The 23,389-nt window shown below is 33.3% G+C and overlaps 1 protein-coding gene across 1 annotated transcript; it reads right to left on the bottom strand.

Moving 5' to 3' along the window:
- Positions 1-4,435: 4,435 nt before the first annotated feature.
- On the bottom strand, positions 4,436-22,339 carry LOC134272929 (uncharacterized). The gene is made up of 8 exons (XM_062755105.1): positions 22,290-22,339; positions 21,750-21,802; positions 17,986-18,104; positions 17,263-17,344; positions 6,376-6,435; positions 5,842-6,027; positions 5,483-5,667; positions 4,436-5,374 (listed from the first exon to the last, which is right to left on the bottom strand). Exons 1-8 carry the CDS (start codon positions 22,337-22,339, stop codon positions 4,436-4,438), a joined length of 1,674 nt encoding a protein of 557 aa, XP_062611089.1.
- Positions 22,340-23,389: the final 1,050 nt, after the last annotated feature.

Here is a 23,389-nt window from a genome sequence, read left to right as displayed (position 1 = left end):
ATCTTGGAACTTCTCCTGCAAGACTGACTATAAAGCGAACTTTTCAGCCTAGCTATATAGTGGAACCTGCTCTGTAAGACTGGCTATGTAGTGAGAGACTTCCCCAAAAGATTGGCTATATACTAGCACTGGAAATTTTGGAAGACTGGCTAAATAATGAGACATCCTCCAAAAGCCTGGCTATATATTTGAACTTCCCCTATGACTAACTATAGAGGTAGACTTCCCCAAAAGCGCCACTAGCCTTGCCTTATATTGGAAATTTCCCTGGAAGACTGGTTATTTGGGTTGACTTCCCTAGGTCTTGATATATTGTTATTTTTCTCCCCTATTAAGGAAAAGACAGTAAATACAGTCATGTAGTCATTTTTTGTGAAAGATTCAATTTGCGGAAGTCGTATTATATGACACCGTTCTGGTTGATAATTAACATCTAGAAAAGCGTACAATTAAATGTATCAGATTACATTTTTAACACATAGTTCTTGTAACATACACCTGACAATCTATATATTTATAATGTGTTTGATATAATCCGTAAGTTTAAATATGTTTTTCATTAAAGAAGATATGTAGCTTTTGTTTTCTATCTTATAGTTAATTGAGACCACAGCACAAATTTCAAATGGGAAAGGACATGAACGTTCATGGTATTGTATATATATTTCAATTCAAAATAAAACCTTAGTTATCGAGGGTATTTTTTGCAAAATTTGCTTCCCTAACATATTTGGTAGTAATACTTTCAGGAAAAGCTGCATATTGCGAATTTGCTTTACATGGTATTACGAATTCGTATTACGATTATAATGAATTACGGATATAGCGAATTAAATTCACAGGTCCCTAAGACTTCGCTATAACCGAGTTTTACTGTATATTAACATAACGCGGAGACCAATTTACTCACACATTTCGCTTCGTCTAAAGGAATTTTAATTAGGTTTGCGGAGCTCCTATCAAATTACATACACTTCATTACTTGATTTCAATTAAACTGCAACATTTATTAATTGAAAATGACACATTTTAAACATCCATTGGTTTAGGATGACTCACTAACTCAGTGAAGATAGTCGCAGCTGATCTTAGTTTATTGTATTTTCCATGCCAGAGTGTAGATCTAGAGCAGCAGCGATAGATTACGTATCGATCAAGCCAGGAATTCCTGGCTTAAGATGGCGGTAGTCACCTGTCGTTTCGTACGAATGAGACAGGAACTGCCAGTCTAACTTGTAGTTCCCTCTGAGTTTCTTTCTTTAGGTTGCACAACAGTATTAAATTCTGCTATATATTCTTCCCGAAAATGCGCAAGTTTGAGTAGATGTAATAACTAATTTTTTTAAAAACTTCTGAGAAGTTTCTTTTTCAGATCTTATGAAACCATTCTTCATAAAGATTTAAGTACCAAAAAATACATAGCCTCCAGCAAGGCACGCAAGTTTGTTTCGGTCGAAGTCGAGCAGGTGCTTGAAAATCTAGTCTAGGGCCAAACCACTCCCCGCTCTTGACAGTATAAAGGAAAATCAGCACGCCCTAAATTTTAAAAAATCTGGCGTTGTTTGAATTAGCCCCAGTCTCGTATCAAAATGCCCGAATCGGAAGGGAAGATTCTGTGATTTTTTTTTTGCGTCAGCCATGATTTGACGTGAGCCAAAGTGAAATACTGTTATGACACCGTTTATATTGTTTAATTTTTGGGAACCCGAACCCAATATAGATTACCCTCATTAACAAAATCTTTTGAAATCATTATTCCAAGGGATAAATTTGGGATACAATAGGAAGTCATATTAATGACTAACACGCAGAAGAGTATATTAGAAAAACATTTTCTTTTCAGACTTCCGGACAATTACTATGATACATGTAATTTCAAATGTATCCCTGCAGCTAGTATGTCTTTTAATCAGATACATGTACATCAAGGACCTGGGGGTCGTAACTAAAGGGTACAAGTGTCAAAGACCATACTTATGTAGGACTTAAATACAGTCTAAAACTTAAGACCGTAACTAGAAGCGTGTTTAGATTAGATAATTTTAGCATAACTTGGCGGACGGTAGAAGTGACTTAAGTATGTATTAACTTTTTAAAATTTTTTATAAACATATCTAAAAATATTAAAAGGTGAATTTCGTTGTTTAAAAATTCCTCTTTTCATATCTTTCATGAACGAAAATGAATATTTCTACTTGAGAATACTAAAATCTCCGGATACATTTGTGACTGTGAATATCTGTTCGTTAAAGTTTACAACGTGTAAGAAAATCTGTTTTTATCGATGTATTTGTATTCTTTTGTAGCATTAAATAATATATATATGAAAAAAAATAAAAAATCATGAACACAGGGCATTATAAATAAATATTTTTTAAATCATACCTACAGCTGGACGAAAGTCCTACATCTGAGATCTTCGTGAGGCACAAGTGTGAGGATACACCGGAGGGGGACAGACTTTGGGGGTATCTTTGTTCAACTATCCTGACAGACGGGACAAAACTCCATGCATTCTGATCCCTAGATCCCGATGGCATTCTAGCAAAATTTCTTCGTGTTCGATTACAAACAACATTCCATTGCGTTAAATGATAATTTATTTTCTTGAATACGTGTTATTTTACTTCAATAGAACATGTAGATCTTGTAAGAAATTTCAAAATATCACGACTTACATGTATTTATTGTAATGTCATTTCACACGAAAAAAAAATGTGAAAGTCTATCAAACCCATCCAAAAATGTGAAGTTTTAAAAACTTTTAGATAAAATAAGATTTTTTAATATATTTTCATGTGAAATGTTATTGCAATGTATAAGTCATGATATTATACAGAAAATTGGAGAAAATATTACCTACAAATTTGTGTATATGCACCTTTAAATTCTGAAAAAAAAGTTGTAAAGTAATGGGTACCACCAAGTCTGAAAAAAAGTTTCCAGTATTGCATTCAATGCAAGCCATATTTTCAACCAAAATGAATAAAATAATTTATCTGCTTCCTATGTATCTACCAAAAACAATCCTAAAGTAATTATATTTGTCGGGATGAAAGCTTTTTTATTATAAAATGTCATCCGAGTATTAGTTACAAGATTCCCTAGCTAACATTTTTGTTGTGGTTGGTTCGCTATGCAGAAAGCTGAAGAAATTAAATAAAAATTTCAACTTGTGTATATATACAAAATCGTCACATAGATATTATATAATGTGTGAATGTATTTATTTTTTATGGGTTTTCTTTTTATATCATTAGCAAACTGTATTGCGTTTCTGCTTCTTCTTTCCATGGATCTTCATTATGTAGTTCAAAATGTTTTAAAAATGAATCATTTTAAGCATAAAAACGTTTCCATCAGCTGACGTCACAAACGGATATGATACCCCAAAGCTGAACGAAGTAGATGGAGATGTGATAAACTCGCTCCGGCTAGTTGACTCTCAAATAAGTAAAGAGGTAAAGATCCCTAATCAAACAAATCATATATCTATCTCCATTAAACAAAAGATATGGACAGAATGAAATTTAGAAAATAACACTTAAAATCGTTTAATTCTTGATCCTTCTGAAAAGAAAATTAAGAGAAAGGTGAGAACTTTTCTTTTGCATGAAATAGCGTTTTACAGCTAAGTAGTGCTCAACAACTCGTGTAACTGCTCGCCATATTCGTCATCCCTTTAAAACAAATGCTCGCTCTGTTGAATAGGCCTCTGAACTCACTTCAATGTTGCATTTGGAGTTGAAAGACGAGTTTTGTTTTCTATCTTGACCTAAACTATTTTGGAATATTTAAATAAAAATTAAAGTGAAACTATATGATAATATTTTGAAAGTAACAATACCGTTCAGAAATTAAATTCAAATTAAATTTCTAAAAAATGAATAATTCATTCCTTGATTGTAATAATATTTGGAATTTTTTAAGTTGCTGCTGAAATTTCAAAATTTTTAATATGCAATGATGGCTTTTTTGAAAATTTTACATGCATGAAAAAGTAAGTGTTTGTGATGACTTTCTTTTTTGTTCTTTGTTAAAATTTAATAATAACATCTGCAAAAGTAAACAAAATGTGGTTGTGTCAATTTATTTGGGAAGACATAAACATTCAATCATAAAAAATATACAGCTTGATTACATTGGGTATCAGTAAGCAGGTGTCTAATCACTCTTTAAACGAGTTTATAAAGTCCTCAAAGTCTGGAAGACAGGAAATATAGGTGACTCATCACTCTTTAAATGAGTTTATAAAGTCCTCAAAGTCTGGAAGACAGGAAATATAGGTGACTCCATTTCAGATAAAGGTCAAAATGTTAGTAAAATATGGGAACATTTTGAGAAATACTCTAGCCTATATGCAATACCTAGTGTACCTTTGTGTGAGGCTAGTTGTAAGACTGTAGGGCACTCATGTTCCTTGGTTTAATTTTCTCTAATTGTCTTTAAGAAATTCATGTCTCTCTATGTGTCTGTATATACAGACTGTACTGCTCCTTAATGATCCGACCCACAGAAGATGAGATTTGTGATCGTAGCTAAGGCTGTATGGATATTCTATTCCTTGTTCTTCTGTCAGCAGCACTGCCAGGAACTGACCGTCCTTGTCAATCATCTGAACTGTCTTGGTGTAAGCTTCACAAAAAAGGATGTGTGACAGAGCATCTGTACAAATTCCATTTGGGCTAAATTCTGATGCTTGTGGATCTCCTTTGTAGGAGAATCGATGTGTTCCTAAAGAGTCTGTCACAGTTATGACATAAAAGTCAGAAACTATCACATCTCCATTTTGGTTTTCCGTGATATACCTAGGACTAACATAAAGATTGTAATTTGGACCGTGTTGGAGTTTTCGTCCTTCACTGTTATACCGAGCAACCATGGCTTTATATGGATTCTGTTTCATCACAATAAGAAAATCTCCATTCAAAGGGGAGCAATAGAGACAGTATGGTTTCCAAGGTTTTGGAATCCTTATCACTGAAGAGATTTCTTTATAGTTCAATGAGAGTTTCTTGATTTTGTAACTCTTATCTATGTACACAAGATTGCCTTCTTTAGTCACTGTGTGTACACCATCGTTCTTATATTTATCGATCAGAAAAAACACATTGTAACATGCTGTGTCTATCAATTTTAAATGGTTCCAATTGCTGACCCAGGCAAGGTTTGGAGTCACACAAGAAATATGAAAACTGGCATCATCTAGTACCGATTTAGGCTTTACTGTAAACGTTTTCTGTACCATTGGTTGAGATATCACTTGAAACAGCTGTTCACTTCTTGCTTGTCTTTTTCTGGTTTCTGTAGTTTGGATTCCTCCCAGAAAATTAAAAACATTATCTTTGTTGATTTCCTTGCTCAGAGAGTGAAGCTTTACAATAAATTTACTGGGAGTGTCATTTATTTTGTAAAAGTTGTTCTTCTTAGAAAATAAAAGGAAATGTATTGCTCTGTTTGCTAACTGTTCAGACCTGTGTACACGTGTTTGTATGGATCTTATGTGTCTTCTTTGTCGTTTCTGTATAGAATTTAAGTAAGGTTTTATTTTCCTAATGTCCTCTATCGTTTCATCTATCTGATCATTAAGCCTCTTAGCTTTGAACATCATATTCTCCTGGAGTTTGGAGATTTCAGTTTGACAAGATCTAAAATCGGAACGTATGCCTGCCTGAACACAATGATTATGCAACATGATCTCACTTTTTATTTGAATAATTCTTTGCTGATGATGTACCCATTGATTTTTAAACACTGAATTTATATCCTGAGTTTCATGTTTTATGTGCTCTACACAGTTAGAACAAAAAGGAAGCTTACAAAAAAAGCACCACATTTTACAATCCATGTTTGTGTGTCCCTCACAAGTCTGTAGTAACATAATATCTCCATACTTTAAGCGATCAATCACTACATCATGGTGTTTGGTGTCAAAGTCTATCACATGTTCCTCCTTACAAGGTACACATAGATCTTGTTTACACGTCCTGCAGTAGTACTCTGTCCTGTTCTTACACTGAGAACACTCTGTTGGTTTTAACTGTATTGGGAATGATTTACTCATAATGCCACCATGTTAATATATGCATGCATTAAATTTTAGTTCATAATCCTTATATGGTTCTTAATTTTCTTCCATTTCTTTATCTTATGTGTGGAGCAACCTACAAAGAAATAGGAATATTGGTGAATATGTTCATGTATTTAGTGATTTTTCTCAGAATTTGATAACAATTAATGTGCGTATAGTGAAAAATTATTTATCCTTGAGACCAAAGATTCCATTGCAGTCCTCAAAATTTTTCATTTAAATGTCAAGCTCTTAGCTTGACATTGAGGTAAAGAAAAAAAAGATATTTCAAGTTTAATAATTACCTTCCCTTTGCACATGTTTTTCTATATTATTATCAATTTTCTCCTTGTCAAAAAAATCATCTGTGGATGCAAAGGAGTCAACATGCAACTTATATCTAAATTCTTGCTTTAAAGAAATAAAAAAAAAAAATTAAAAGAAACACTTGATACCCATATACCTTCATGTAGTTAGTAATTTTCATGATTGGTTACATATGTGTTCAAGAATTTCGCAATCAGAACTGTATAGTTATCCTACAATAGTTATACAAATCCACAAGAAAAAAGTAGTAATGCTAAAAGAGTTTTAAGATTAAAGAAAGACATTAGAAAAACCTACTGCACAGTAAAGACCGTTAAGATGATGTTCGTAGATGGAAATTTTGTTACTAACTTACTTCCTTCTTAGACTGGCTTGCCTGCCTGATCCTCAATATACAGGCAGGTGACCTGTAATGTAAAGAGAGGCGCTCATTGGCTGATAAAATCTCGGGCTGACGTAGAAATTTAAATGTCTCGGGGAAACCAAAACAGATCACAGTGCACAGGGACTAGTCACGAAATATTTATCTTCTTTCAATATAGTTACCCCTTCTATAAAAATAAATACCTCTCTATTTTTAAAAGAAGATGTATATTTCGTGACAAGTCCCTGTGCAGACAGTGCAGAGACATCGATCGTTATATCGTAACCTTTCATAACTAGATGCTGTCATGAGACAGTAATACCCGCACTATGGTGTTTGCCTCTAAATATACACTCATTCATATTGGACTCTCCAAGGAAGAAGTCAAAATAATTCTATAATTATCACCGTACATGTATTCGTCAAATTGAACATAAAATTTTCAGATGACCATATCAACTCTGAGCCTCACATATGTATTTTAAAATACTTAATTCATAACCAGTCTGAAATAACAGAATTTAATTAATGATTGAAGTAAATTACTTAATTAGATTCAAATAAATAATTTCCCCATAATTTGGAACTTTTTAAATTTACTTTCTCAACGACATAAAATATTATTTTAGTACAAAGCGTTTTTGATGAATTTATCAAAATGTGCAAACTGATTTAAGTATTTGGTCGGGAAAAAAACCCATTGAAAATACAACCCGATTAATTTGTCAATGCCTATCTCCCCCCCCCCCCCCCACACACACACACACACTCTCTCTCTCACTCTCACATTTTTTAAAAAAACATAGTTTAGTTTATTATGATAGTTTGAAATTTGTTCTTGTACTAAACAGTTTTATTTTCTACATTCACATTGGGTTTGCGTCACCCATTATCATATTTATAGATATCACCTCTCGGCACACCTCGGCCAATTCATACTGGCAAAGGAATCAGCAAAGGTTTGTCGAATGAGATTATTTAGCACATGTATGCTGACGATGCAGTGTGGTCAGTTAAAATCATTTGTGTTTTAATTGGATTATATGGATTATATTTCATGAATTCGTTGTCACGACCTATGACATTCGGTAAGTACAAGATTTAGCATAGATTACATAAAAATAAATAAATGCAAATGGTTAGGTTGAAGTTCAAAAAGGGTCAACATGGTCAAAGATCATCGCATGCCACAGTCGACAAATTTCACATTGTCAAGTTATCTCCCGTTGCGGACATTCAGTATATAACAGACGCAGATCCAGAATTTTTTTTTTTCAGAAAGGGGGGGGGGGTGTCACACCTCAGTCAAAAAAATCAGCCCAAGATTTCCTGAGATGGAAATAAAAAATAATAATAATAACAATGATGGTGGAGTCCCTGTTTTCTAAGGGGGAGGATGTCCAAAGTCATTTTTATTCTCTACAGTACATATATAGTCTTATTTAAATAACTGCTAATTCCAGGGGGGGGGTCTGATCTCCCTAGCCACTGACTCCCTGTACCTGAAATGACAATTGATCTTATGACTCCACAATAGTAGAAAATTTTTTCAATTGGCTATTTATACATATTTTGTTTTCTATGTTTATGTATTTTTGTCTGTCCACGGAAACTTTAACCTTGCCCATATTTTTTAAGTGGATTGGGCTATACACATGGCTTGAATATTTCATAGGTAAATTTCTTTTGGCAAAACCTTTTAATGGGTACCACCAATTTTGACCTCTTGATCTCTTGACCTTGGATTTTGACCCAATTTTACAAGAAAAATACCTTGAACTTGGCGTAAGTTTTGAACAGGTGGTGCTAGGACTTTCATGCTCTTACATGTGTAATCATTGTGAACTTTCAACAGGTATAATTATTTTTGACCTAGACCTTAGAGTTGAATCCAATTTAACTTTAACCTTGGCAATAACTTTTGAACAGGTGAGGAAGTTCTAGGGATTTCTCCCTTTTTTCACATGTGTATTCCTTGTGACAAGACTTTCCCTTTGATACCAACAATTTAGACCCTTTGACCTTGACCTTGGAGTTTGACTTACATTTGAGAAACTTCAACTTTTGCCAAAAGCTGCCATAACAGTTGCTGTCACAACAAACAAACAAATTACTAAAAAAAACACAGAATACATGTACATATTTTATATTCAACAGATATACATCTGGTCATATCTCTAGTTCTCCCTTGAATGAGACATGGTGATATAAATTTTAAAAAATAATTATAAGAGTTGAAAAGGTTGTGCATATTGAAATATACTAAGCTCTGCGGATGAATTAGATATACCAGTTTAGCTTTATTTTGCTACCCAAAGCACCTTGATTAACTATTTATAAGGCCATACCAATTTCTAATATAGTTCGTCGGATTCGCCGCTTCTATTTATTAAAAATGCAAATTATAATATTAAAAAAAAAATTCGTCCGCGCGCGCTTCCAAAAAAATCCGACTACAATTTTTTTCTCGACTTTTTGCACCAAACACACAAGAACTTTGAAACTTGTATGACAGATGCGCGGGATTTATAGTGAGATTGAAGCAGTTTGTGAAGTTTTGCACCATGTCTGTTTAACTGTTCATATGTACCAGGGGTGTGCAATTAGCATCCCCTGACGCCAGGGGCAAACATTTTTGGGGGTCAGGCTAGTGGTTTTCTACAAGGAGGTAGCCCGTCGGGCTAGTAAAAAATATAACTACACACGCAATTCATGAAAAGCACAACCGGTATTTTCACTCGTTTTTGGCTATAAAATTCCCAACCAGTTTATATTTTCCAGCCAACATACTCCTACTGTCAATAGATCTCCATAATCTTATCCGTTTTGCAGAACTACCTGACTTATTTACTTCCTAAAACGATCGTTTTTTTTCCTAATCCGAATTTCCTCTATCCCTCCGTTTATGGTAAATACATGCAGCAATATCTTTAAATTATTTATGATCACTCAATCAACTGAAAGATAAGTGTTTTGTGACTCACATAAAATATATTTCTTTTGTTTTGAATGATTTAAGATGAAAAAATGAATTTAATTTCATGATCAGAGAAACATGAGAAAGGGAAGATAATTTATTGAAGTTCATTTTAATTTTATTTCATAATAATTTAAACATGACTGAATTTGATATTGAGAATTTAAACTTTGACTTTAAAAAGAATGACCTCAGTACCCTGACTTTTATCAGCAATTAATTTCTTTTTCCACATTATTTTATAGTTTTATTTTAATTTGGGCTAGTAACTTTGCAGCTGCCACTAGCCTGTGGGCTAGTACTTGATTTTTTTAATTGCACAACGCTGTGTACTATAGTTAAAAACAATGGGTACAAAGTTGTTTCATACACAGCAATGGAAGCAGAGGAGATGTTTGAAAACATTATACATTTATGAAAGTAAAGTCTTTGAAATTTGACACATTTTTACTTATTTAAAAAATCCCCCAAAAGTTAAGAATTATAAGTTCATGTGGTATGCAAATGATATCTATCTTTATTTTTTAGGTTCATGCTCTTTGAAATCACACTTTATTAAAACATATATATATATGTATTAAATATATTCGCTCGCCTCATAATTTTGAAACCCAAAATTAAAAATAATATTTATAAAAAAATTTCGCTCGCTCGCCTCACTTTTTATTCTTGAAAATCCGAAGAACTATTTTACAAATTGGTATGGCCTAAGCATACTGTTTTCTGAAATGTACTGATTTCTGTTGTCCATCTGTTTATCTGCAAACTTTTCACATTAACTTCTTAAGAACCACTAGGCTAATTTCAACCAATTTACATTTAAATATGCAGGGTACTTTTTAAGCGCCCGGATCGATAGATCCCGGGCGTATATTGTTTTTGTCCTGTCTGTTTGTCTGTTTGTCTGTTTATCTGTTTGTCTGTTTGTCAACTTTAACCTTGGCCATAACTTTTGAACAATAAGGGATAGAGACTTCATATTTGGTAAGCATACTCCACTAATAAAAACCTTTCAAATGACTTCAAGGTCAATGACCTTGTGACCTTGACTAAGACTTATATGCTAAAAATAGCTTTTTCCACTGTTTGTCATAACTTTTGAACCATAGGAGATAGGGACTTCATATTTGGTATGCATACTCCACTAATAGAGTCCTTTCAAATGACATCAAGGTCAATGATCTTGTGACCTTGACTGTGACCTATATGCTAAAAATAGCTTTTTACACTTTTTGCCATAACTTTTGAACCATCAGAGATAAGGACTTCATATTTGGTATGCATACTCCACCGATTAATTTCTTTCAAATGACACCATGGTCAATGATCTTGTGACCTTGACTGTGACGGATATGCTAAAAATAGCTCTTTACACTTTTTGCCACAACTTTTGAACCATGGGAGATAGGGACTTCATATTTAGTACGCATACTCCACTGATTAAGTTCTTTCGAATGACACCAATGGTCAATGACCTTGTGACCTTGACTGTGATCAATATGCTAAAAGAAGATTTTTTTAACTTTGTTGCCGCCGGGCGCGTAGTGTTTCACAAACACATCTTGTTCCAACATAAATCTTCTTCTCAAGAACAGCAAAGACATTTATTGTCCCCATTTTTGCTAAAGGTAGGGTACATTAAATCTCATTTGTTTGTCAATCTGCCTATCTGTCACAATAAATTTAACCTTGGTCATCATGGTCGTATATTTTGAATGAGAAGAGATAGGACTTTTATATTAAATATGTGTATTAGTATTAAATGGGACAATACCATTCTACATACAATATGATTTTCATTACCCATGATCTTGAAGTTTGACCTAATTTCCTTAAAAAATTAATTGCTTTGAATTGATCATTTTGAAAGATAAATGAAAGGGCATTCATATTACCTGTGATAAGACCTTCCAAAATGTATCATGACTTTTTGACTCTGTGACCTTGACCTTCAAGTTTAACTTGGTTTTCATTAATGTTGTATTTCCTTTTCATTGAGAAGAGATTCGACTTTCACATTTCAAGTGAACATTACCCATAACAAGAGGCTCCCAACATGCTATGATTTTTTACCCCTTGACCTTGATGTTTTAACAAAATTTCAAAAGAGTGAACTCTCCCAAAAGATGATAAGACCACTGTTTAAAACAAAAAAGGAGTTTAGGGAAGACTGGGCTTTTTCCATAAAAAACGTCATTTTTCAACCCTCATTTGACCCCCCGGGCAAAATCAAAATTCCGAAACCTAACTGCACATCTACATGACCCAACCAACCATCTCCCAAAGATGATTAGGATGCTGAATAAAATGTAAGAGGAGTTCAGGGAAGATGGGGCTTTTTCCATAAAAAACATCATTTTTCGACCCTTATTTGACCCCCCAGGGCAAAATCAAAATTCCAAAACCTTACTGCACATCTACATGACCCCACCAACAATCTCCCAAAAGCTGGTTAGGCTACTGAGTAAAATGTAGAAGGAGTTCAGGGAAGATGGGGCTTTTTGGACAAAAAGCGTCATTTTTCGACCCCCATTTGACCCCCTGGGGCAAAATCAAAATTCCGAAAGCTTACTGCACATCTACATGACCCCACCAACCATCTCCCAAAAGCTGGTTAGGCTACTGAGTAAAATGTAGAAGGAGTTCAGGGAAGACGGGGCTTTTTGGACAAAAAACGTCATTTTTCGACCCCCATTTGACCCCCCGGGGCAAAATCGAAATTCCAAAACCTTACTGCACATCTACATGACCCCACCAACCATCTCCCAAAAGCTGGTTAAGCTACTGAGTAAAATGTAAGAGGAGTTCATGGAAGACGGGGCTTTTTGACTTAAAAAACGTCATTTTTCGACCCCCATTTGACCCCCTGGGGCAAAATCAAAATTCCGAAAGCTTACTGCACATCTACATGACCCCACCAACCATCTACCAAAAGATGATTAGGCTACTGAGTAAAATGTAAGAGGAGTTCAGGGAAGACGGAACTTTTTGCTTAAAAAACGTCATTTTTCGACCCCCATTTGACCCCCTGGGGCAAAATCAAAATTCCGAAAGCTTACTGCACATCTACATGACCCCACCAACCATCTCCCAAAAGCTGGTTAGGCTACTGAATAAAATGTAGAAGGAGTTCAGGGAAGACGGGGCTTTTTGGACAAAAAACGTCATTTTTCGACCCCCATTTGACCCCCTGGGGCAAAATCAAAATTCCGAAAGCTTACTGCACATCTACATGACCCCACCAACCATCTCCCAAAAGCTGGTTAGGCTACTGAGTAAAATGTAGAAGGAGTTCAGGGAAGACGGGGCTTTTTGGACAAAAAACGTCATTTTTCGACCCCCATTTGACCCCTTGGGGCAAAATCGAAATTCCAAAACCTCACTGCACATCTACATGACCCCACCAACCATCTCCAAAAAGCTGGTTAAGCTACTGAGTAAAATGTAAGAGGAGTTCATGGAAGACGGGGCTTTTTTGACAAAAAAACGTCATTTTTCGACCCCCATTTGACCCTCTGGGGCATAATCAAAATTCCGAAAGCTTACTGCACATCTACATGACCCCACAAACCATCTCCCAAAAGATGATTAAGCTACTGTGTAAAATGTAGGAGGAGTTCAGGGAAGAAAAGTGTGACAGACGGACGGACGGACGGACGGACGGACATGAGTAACAACAATATACCCGAACTTTCTTTAGAAAGTGCGGGTATAAATACCGGTATAATTCTTGATAATTTCTAGGCCTACATATTTTTGGTTTTTAATACTCTTATCCAGGATACTTTTAAAAGATTCTTTACATTTATTTTGATGCAACCAATATAAAGTAAAACTCGTTTAGTACGAACAAGGATATAGCACATTCACGGATATAGCGAAGTTTTTCTGGGTCACGGCAAAATTCTTAACAAGTCCTTGTAAAATATTACGGTTATAACGAACTCTGATATAACGAATTTACGGATATAGCAAAATGATTTTGGGTCCCGTTGAAGTTAAATATAATGAAATTTACATCTTTTACAACGAACTTTCAAAGATCTCAAAATTTGATAAATTGAACTGACTTATCACAAATCTCATCTTCTGTGGGTCGGATCATTAAGGAGCAGTACAATCTGTATGTACAGACAAATAGAGAGACATGAATTTCTTAAAGACAATTAGAGAAAATTAAACCAAGGACATGTGCGCCCTACAGACACCACCGAATCTTACAACCGGCCTCACACAAAGGTACACTAGGTATTGCATATAGGCTAGAGTATTTCTCAAAATGTTCCCATAGTTTACTAACCTTTTGACCTTTATCTGAAATTGAGTCACCTATATTTCCTGTCTTACAGACTCTGAGGACTTTAAATATATGGAGATAGATATATGATTTGTTTGATTAGGGATCTTCACCTCTTTACTTATTTGAGACTCAACTAGCCGGAGCGAGTTTATCACATCTCCATCTACTTCGTTCAGCTTTGGGGTATCATATCCGTTTGTGACGTCAGCTGATGGAAACGTTTTTATGCTTAAAATGATTCATTTTTAAAACATTTTGAACTACATAATGAAGATCCATGGAAAGAAGAAGCAGAAACGCATTACAGTTTGCTAATGATATAAAAAAAACCCATCAAAAATAAATACATTCACACATTATATAATATCTATGTGACGATTCTGTATGTATACACAAGTTGAAATTTTTAATTAATTTCTTCAGCTTTCTGCAAAGCGAACCAACCACAACAAAAATGTTGGCTAGGGAATCTTGTAACTAATACTCGGATGACATTTTATAATAAAAACGCTTTCATCCTGACAAATATATTTACTTTAGGATTGTTTTTAGTAGATACATAGGAAACAAATAAATCATTTTATTCATTTTGGTTGAAAATATGGCTTGCATTGAATACAATACTGAAAACTTTCTTTTCAGACGTGAAGTGGTACCCATTACTTTACAACTTTTTTCAGAATTTAAAGATGCATAGACACATATTTGAAGATAATATTATCTCCAATTTTCTGTATAATATCATGACTTACACATTGCAATAACATTTCACATGAAGATATATTAAAAAATCTTATTTTATCTAAAAGTTTTTAAAACTTAACATTTTTGGATGGGTTTGAGAGACTCATCCTTGCACTTTCACATTTTTTTTCGTGTGAAATGACATTACAATAAATACATGTAAGTCGTGATCATGGTGATATTATACAGAAAATGTTAATTTCAAATCTGTGTCTATGCATCTTTTAAGAGTTTTGAAAGGTCTATTTATACACTCTCTCAATCTCCAAATATTAAACAAAACACTTGTAAATGATTTGTATAACCAGTCATTCTCCTGCCGACAGGTTACATCCGCCGTGTGCTTCTTGGCATTATCGGAAAATAACGGACTAACAATTAGTATGAAAAATGTCAGTCAGCATTTGACTAAATGATAAATTGTGTTTGCTGACAAGGTCACTGTATCAACCATAAAATTAACAAATGACGAATTTAAACGAGACTGCTGATATTCTTGTTTCATCAGCTTGATTGTCAATAGTTTACCTCATCTTAGAAATTGTTCATACTTAGAGCAGGCTTTTGCATTCGAATCAGCTGAGAGATATAAACTCAGTATGCAGTTGATAAAGATATATTGATGCATAAGTAATAGAAGTTGACAATAGAAAAGATAAAGTCACCACGTTTTTCATTGAGCTTGATTGTTAGATTACCATTAACGTCTTTTTCAAGTAAAGTATGAAACAGATGTGTTAGACTCGGTTGTACCTGTCATCTCAAGCTCACCAGGATATATCGTATCGAGATAATAATGGAAATTAAAATTGTTAATTGAAAATACGTCGATTATATAACTAAATGTCGAGTTGAAGGGAACATAGTTAAATTATTGTGGAATCTTCACTGTTTGTGCATGGGTAACGGACATTTCACTGCTTTGTGGGGAGTTATTTCCTGGGAAACATGCATATTTGATTAAGATGAATAAATCAACTGTGATAAACGTTTGTGTATTTCAGTGTTCGAGGGGACGTTAATTCGTTGGCAAGGACAGCACATTTCAAGTAATTTTTTTTAATTTAACTTTCATGGGAGCAAAAATATGCATATACCGCATATAGCTCTTCAAGCAATTCATGAAAATTGACCCTCCCATGATTCCACAATTTTAGTTTAATTCAAACTCTCTACAGAGAAACATTTTCAAGAAACATAATAATTTATTTAAAAATTACAAGGAATAATTAACTATGGAAAAATGTATATAACATGTTCATGTTTGTTATTTAAAAAAAGAAATTGGAAAAAAGTTTTAATAATCAACTCTTACATGTTTTCTTAAAGAAAGCAAATGCATGTTCCAAGAAATTGCTCTAATCTATGTTTTAAAAAATCTCCATAAATTCACAATTGTACGTACAAGTTTAAAAAAAAAATAAGAATAAAAAGTAAACCTAGCTCTAGTATTTTTGTGTATAAATATAAATTTCGTTTGTTTAAATTACATTGTACTACATACTGGTTATAAAATTTCAAATAAAAATTACATCAAATAAAGACTTATAAAATACCTTCAATATAATAAAACTGTTATATCGTCTCTTGGTTTACGTATAAAATATCAAAAAATTATCTTATTATCTGATCATTTTGCAAATAACATTTCATAATTTTACAGATCTACACTGGACAGCTTGTGTGCACCAGATTTATTCCGTTTTCTGCTTCACAGTCACACGGGCGAAGTTCAAAGATACTGTAGATTGGCAAATAATCACGATAGTTTTGATTTCGCTATGTTCGCGATTTATCATTTTTCCGCGAAATTAAAACCATCGTGAATGTCATTATTAGTTTTTAGAAACGTTTAATTGCTTATAAGAAATTTTGAATTAATTTCTTGAATCGTGAAATTAAAACCATCGCGATCGGTACTTTTTGAGAAATCGTGAAATTTTAACACCGGGGAATTAAAACGATTTACAGTACCACGGTCTTCATTACAACTAACAGCCACAATTAAAAAAAAAAATCAAATTAAAAACAAACGAAATTTAGACACATTTAGATGCATAGAAGGTCCTCCATGTATTTGACATTTCATTCACCATGAGACATGCATTACTTTGTAAATATGCACATTATTTAAATTTCATATCATGTATGTAAATCTTCGGAAATTAAAATAAATAAATGATAAATTAATACTAGTAATAAATACATTAAAGTAAATAAATAGAGTTTCACATATGAACATCTTTTATTACAGATACTTCATTACCTGTATGGCATTAAAAGTTTTATGAAGCCTTGTACGAAAAAAGGAAAAAAAAAAGTACTGCATGGTATATTTTCGTTCTTGATTTATTTTTAACCCTTTCGCCCTCGGCAAAAAAAAAGAGGCGAATTGAAAGAAGATATATAACAATTTCTGAAATACAATAAAAAGGCAAAAAAAAAAAAAAATTACCCTGTATGCCTAAATCAGAACCTACCGTTTCGTCCGGGAATTTTTAAGAAGACGAGGCCGTGTCTTTCCTGCTGTTGGAACCTTGTTAATCCTTCGTCTGATTCGTCCTGTATTAAATACGTGTTTTGTTATTTTTGCAGTAAATGTGGGAAAAAAATACATTTATATAACATTTATATTTAAGTATTCTTTTTCCGTTTGAAATGATATCGATTAATGATTTAATGGTTAATGATGGGTTTGTCGCCCGCGTGGCGCAGTGGTTAGAGCGTCTGCTCTAGAGTCGCGAAGTAAGGAGTCAATCCTTACGTCGCGGGTTCGAATCCCACTGCGGGACGTGGAGACCGGTCCTTCGGATGAGATCGTATAAACCGAGGCCCCGTGTCGCAGTAGGTGCTTGCACAAAAAAGATCCCTCACTGCTCAAAGGCCCTGAGTGCCGAGCATAGGACAAAATTTGTAGCCCTCCACCGGCAAGTGGTGGCGTCTCCATATGAGTGAAAAGTTCTAGAGAGGGACGTTAAACAACATACAATCAATCAATGATGGGTTTCTTCAAAGTAAATTTTGCTACGAATACTAGTATTATATTTCATTAATGTTTGATAATGGTTTTTATAACATCAGTTGTTTCAAAATATTTTGTAATTGATGATTTATAAGTGAGCTAAAATTAATTGTTAAATTACTTAAATATGGAATAATTTTTATGATTTGTTATCAATAAATATTGAGTAAGTGATGTTTACTATCAGGTCCAGTGGATTTCCTCTGATGCCGAGATATTTTCGCGGATCTAGCTGTACTTGATATCTGTATTCAAATCGCCAGGTCTTATCGTTAAGGGACTGCCTCACGATGAAGTGACCTAGTAATACAAATACATGAAAGACAATATTAAAAAAAAATTAAACTTAATGTTTGACAATCAAATCGAAAATAATTTAAACTTGTTCTGCATATAAGAATATTATTTGAAAAATGAGTTATCTTACTTTACACATTTCATCAGATTGTTTATTATTGTGCAAATCTTAGAGAAATCGCTAGTGCGCTGCTGTAAACGACACAATAAATGCTCTTATATGTCGTTGATAAATAATTGTATGCACATGAAACAGAATTTATTCAGAAACTTCTAAATGAAAAAAACTTCAGTTGCTTTAGCCTTCAATTCAACATGTAGATACCCTATATCGACAACGTTTTATCATTTAACAATGTTCATTTTCATTTCTATATTGATCGAAATATCCATTTGAACTAGAATACAAGATATCTGACATATCTGTTCATAATTGGATATTTTACAAGAAAAAGTCATAAGTAGTAAACTATCAACACAACCTTTTTTTATTATAAACTTTTCTATCGTCATTTTCCCTTGTTTATGTAGCAATATACCATTAGAATCTGCATATGAAATAAATGCTTTCCAGTTGATTCGAGGCAAGTTATTAACAAATAAATTATGAATCAAGAATATCAACAGTCTTTTTATAGCCATTTTGCAAATCTTTGATCGAAGCAATTACATTGTTAACAAATGCAATCTATAAATAATTATTAGTCGAATGTTAATGGGCGTTTTGCATATAATTTGTAAGGTCATTTTACCCACTGAATTGTCTACGTATTTTCCCGATCGTGACAATGAGCACAAGGCGGATATGACTGGTAAAATCGGACGCTTTCTCAATGGCACCTGATCCCAATTATGATTTTTCGAAGTACGTTATTAATATGCTTCCGATTTGTATAGATATATAATGGCCTTCTGAACTTGATTACTGTACTTTTCATATTCAACAATGTTTTTACACAATACGTATGTTATTTTAACAAATCCTAACTGAAATAAACGACCTTTATTTCATAAATTGAATTTTGAAATAGAAACGGTCTTACATTTACAGTCTCTTAAAAAGTCCGCAGCTTGTCTGCATTGAAGATGTCCTTGGTCGGACACCAGAAACTTCGATTGATTTGGTATCCGCAGAGCTTTAACCGTAAGCCCGATGACGTCAAGTTCACATATGCTGTCTTTAGCATCGCTAAAATAAGAATCAAAAATAATGTACAAACAATAGCAGAAAAAACGATGTTGAAAAGCATGACTCGTCCATGATAAGACTTCCCCCCTTAAGCCTCGTTAAATATATAGGATTTAATTAACTTGGCTATAAAGTGAGACTTCCCTCTAAAGCCTCGCTATATATTGGATTTAACTAACTTGGCCATGAAGTGAGTCTTCCTCCAAAAGCCTAGAAATATATTAATTTAAACTTTCTCTGGGATTGGTTTTAACGTGAGACTTCCCCCAAAAGCCTGGTTATACACTGGAAATTCTCCTGGAAGACGACCGGCTTTGTAGTGAGCTTTCCCTCGAAAGACCAGCTATATCTTGGAACTTGGCTATATTGATACTTCCCCAAACACTCTGGTTATATATCGGAACTTCACCTGGAAGACTGGCTATATAATGAGACTTCCCCCCAAAAGCCAGGCAATATACTGGAACTTTGGAACTTTCCGTTGGACTAACTATAGAGTGAGACTTTCACCAAATCTTTTGTTTACGAGGGACGTTCAATAAATAATGTCATCGAGGCTCGGAAAGAAGCAAAAGACGCTTTTCAATGATTGAGTCTTCATGGTTTTACTTATTAATCTCTTTTGATTAAAATAGATGTCCGTTAAAGTTTTTATTTAATTTCCGATTGTATTTAGAACACATTTTTGGGTATGATCCTTAGTATACTGGAAAATAGCAGATCCAATGATTTCCTAGACTTGTTTTTTTTCTTTCTGAAAGGTGGTTCTTCAAGTTTGGAAATAGAAACAAGTAAAAAGGTGAAGATCTAGCAAATATTGTTAATGTAAAAAAATATTAACTTTCTTTTTATCCCGAAAACCCCTTTACTTTTCAGGGGTGCAGGGTTTGGACACTGTCATGAAGAAATTTAATGTAGTGGATTCCTGATTCTAGGTCCTTCCTCTAATAAACCTTTCGATTTTTTGCAAAAAGATTGCTTTTTAGACTCCTCCAAAAATTAAACTGACTCCCCGAATACGAAATTGAACAACATTACCACTAATATTTAAGAAAATTGCATATAAATCTGTCTTTGTGTTCTTGCATACCTTTGCTCTTGTCGGACCATTGCTGTTTTTATCAAGTACATCTTATGGTAAATTTTGTATTGAGTGTTTTAAGCAATAGATTCATGTTCCATTATCTGTTTGAATATGAAACAAACTTGGATAACTACAGTTACTGATATTTTAAAATAATTGTTAAGACATTACTACACGGTGTCGTTTTCACTCATTTTTCAAAATATAGGGTGATCTTTGAGTACCAAGCTTTTTTTTTAACCGTCAAAGTTTCTTTAAAACATTGTAAACTACTCCCGATATGATGTATATCAAATTTGCTATGTGTCTTAAAGTCAGTCATACATCATCAGATATTATTTGTTGAAATTGGGCAAATAGTATATAAATTGTAATAATTTTTGTTGGCAAGGACGGTACCCATTTTTGATGCCCATTATATATTTTTTTATCATTGAAATCCGCTTGCTTATTTGTCTATCAAACAGGCATTGGTTGATGTAAATGTCACATATTTCAGTGAAAATTTCTTTGGGATTTTTAACGCGTTTTACAGCAGCTTTAATGAAGCTTTTATTTTCACTCTAGTTTACTGATTCTTTACCATTCATTTATAATGCAGTGTCTCGAATAGCCCTTGTTTCCCAGCTTCTCACGATGAAACTATGTGATGAAAAGTGGTCACATAAACTGTTATCAATTCATTAAAGATTCAATAATGAGAGGAAGACTAGGTTAATGTCATATGATTTTTATGTTGTATGTCATCGAGCTAATGACATTATTTATTGAACGTCCCTCGTATATCGGAACTTTCTCTCGAAGACTGGCTATATATTTCCCTTAGGAAAAGACAGTATATGCATGTTGCCAGTTTTTTGTGGAAGTCGTGTCAATGTATCAGATTATGTTTTGTTACATAGTTCTTGTAACATACACCTGACAATTAATAATTTAGGTGAAATGATCTGTAACTTTATTTATTTTTTCCAATTAAAAATAAAATTAAGGAGGATATTTAATTTTTGTATTCTTTCTTATAATTAAATGAAATCACAGCAGGAATTACAAAAAGGAAAGGACATGAACATCTGTGACACAAAGGTTGAGATGTTTGTTTTAAAATTCAATCTAAATCTAAAAAAAATATACTTACTATCTTCTGTTACTACAGCTACAAAAGATATTTTGTTAAAAAGGAAAAATGTTTTTTGTTTAATTAAAGATTAAATGCGATAATTTATATTGAAATAATTTAACACTTTGAAATATCCCTGACATGCATAAGATAAAAATCAGATAAAAATCAGAATGGAATTAGCTAATTGAATTTCTATTTTGCAATTAAAATTTTTTTTCGGTAAATTCTTCCTGGGCAGAAGTGTGATTAACTCACCTGGTTTGATCGCTTCTAGTTGAAAATCAATAAAGGTAAATAGTTTTGTTGTCCTTGTTTATAATACCTGAAGGAAAAAGGAAGAACTTTAGTAAACATTACGCAGAATTTCTCATTTTTGACAAGGTGTAGGGAAACATCCATTTGGGATACTGTTTATGAATCGCTGATAAATAATAACACGATCGTTTTGCATTATCTATGAATATTTACATCCACTGAATATTTTCTCCTTTATTTCTTAAGAAACCCCATTGCGTTCATCACTGCATAAACTACAGTAGGCAGGTCGCCTGTACAGATTTTTTACGCGGGTTATGTAAATTTTTTCTGCAATAGCTGCTTCCGTTCATTCCAGTAACAACAAACAAAGAAAGCATTTTATTGTTTAACTAACAAAACACAGATTTGATACCTCTCATGAAATATGTAAAGAAGACAAACGGTAATAGATTCTAAAAACCTACAAACAATATAAATATGTGTTAACAGAGGATAAAACATGGACTCCCTGGAAATCTCAAAGGTGGAATTAAATGCCTAGGTGGAGAAGGCTTCTCTTGTAGAGCTGTCACACTCACAACCACCATGAACAATATGTATAGATCAGTTAGACAGAATAATAAGTCGTCAAATTTAGTCTAAAAACAAAGGCCTGACAAATCGGTATGAAATCTGACAGTCAAAATTCGATCCAATAAAAGAATTCAGGGATTTTAAGTTTCAAGTTGTATTTACCTTGGCGCTTTTGCTACCTTTTTTTTTTAATTAATTTTCATCAGCAAGTTTGTCAAAAAAAAAAGGAAAGAAAATTAATTTGAATTATTATGTGCTCTTTTCAATTTTAAAATTTCAAAATGTCCTAGAGTTCCAGAACATCCTCTTCACTAAAAGATGGAGAATCCAAAATTTGTGCGGAATTAAGACTTACAAGAATGTTTTTTTCCCTACAAAAGATGCAAAAAACACAATAAATAGAATATGAAAACTTTTATTTACATATTCATTTAAAATATTCATTTAAAAAGAATTAATCTGTAACAAATTTTACCAAATACGAAATACGAAATCATTTTACATCTTTAATACATATGTCTTAACTTTCGGCCTGTCGAGATTTTACTCTTGTTTATTCATTGACAACATCATAATTTAATTAAGATATTGAAATAAAATAATACATTTTCAAGAAAATCAATGAATCATTTAACGCAATGGAATATTGTTAGTAAAATTGCACCGGTAGTTTCTGATATTTTGGCGATAAAAAAAAATATCATAATTCAATTAAGATATTTAAATAAAATAATACATGTTCAAGAAAATCAATGAATCATTTAACGCAATAGAATATTGTTAGTAAATGTAGACGTACTTCACATGGAGAAATTTTGCTAGAATGCCATCGGGATCTAGGGAACAAAATGCATGAAGATATGTCCCGTCTGTCAAGGTAGTTGAACAAAGAAACCCCCAAGTCTGTCCCCTTCGGGTGTATCCTCCCACTGGTGCCTCACGAAGATCTCCGATGAAGGCCGCTCGTCCAGCTGTAGGTGTGAAAAAGAAGATTCAGTGACCCGTGTTCATGAATTTTTATATTTCTATATGTTATTTACTACAAAGGAAAACGAATATAACTT

This window comes from Saccostrea cucullata, unplaced genomic scaffold (genome assembly GCF_032062105.1).
Source record: "Saccostrea cucullata isolate Sc308-1 unplaced genomic scaffold, CSIRO_AGI_Scuc_v1 ctg7566, whole genome shotgun sequence".
In the NCBI taxonomy this organism is placed as follows: domain Eukaryota; kingdom Metazoa; phylum Mollusca; class Bivalvia; order Ostreida; family Ostreidae; genus Saccostrea; species Saccostrea cuccullata.
The sequence above is the reverse complement of the archived record's forward strand: the minus strand, read 5'-3'. Positions and strand labels throughout refer to the sequence as shown.

Coding starts and splice junctions, on each gene's coding strand:
- LOC134272929 (XM_062755105.1), bottom strand. CDS start 22,339: ATGGTGGTTGTGAGTGTGACAGCTCTACAAGAGAAGCCTTCTCCACCT. Junction 21,803..22,289: donor GAGAAGCCTTCTCCACCTAG/GCATTTAATTCC, acceptor ATTATAAACAAG/GACAACAAAACTATTTACCT. Junction 5,668..5,841: donor GGGACACACAAACATGGATT/GTAAAATGTGGT, acceptor GTGTTCAGGCAG/GCATACGTTCCGATTTTAGA.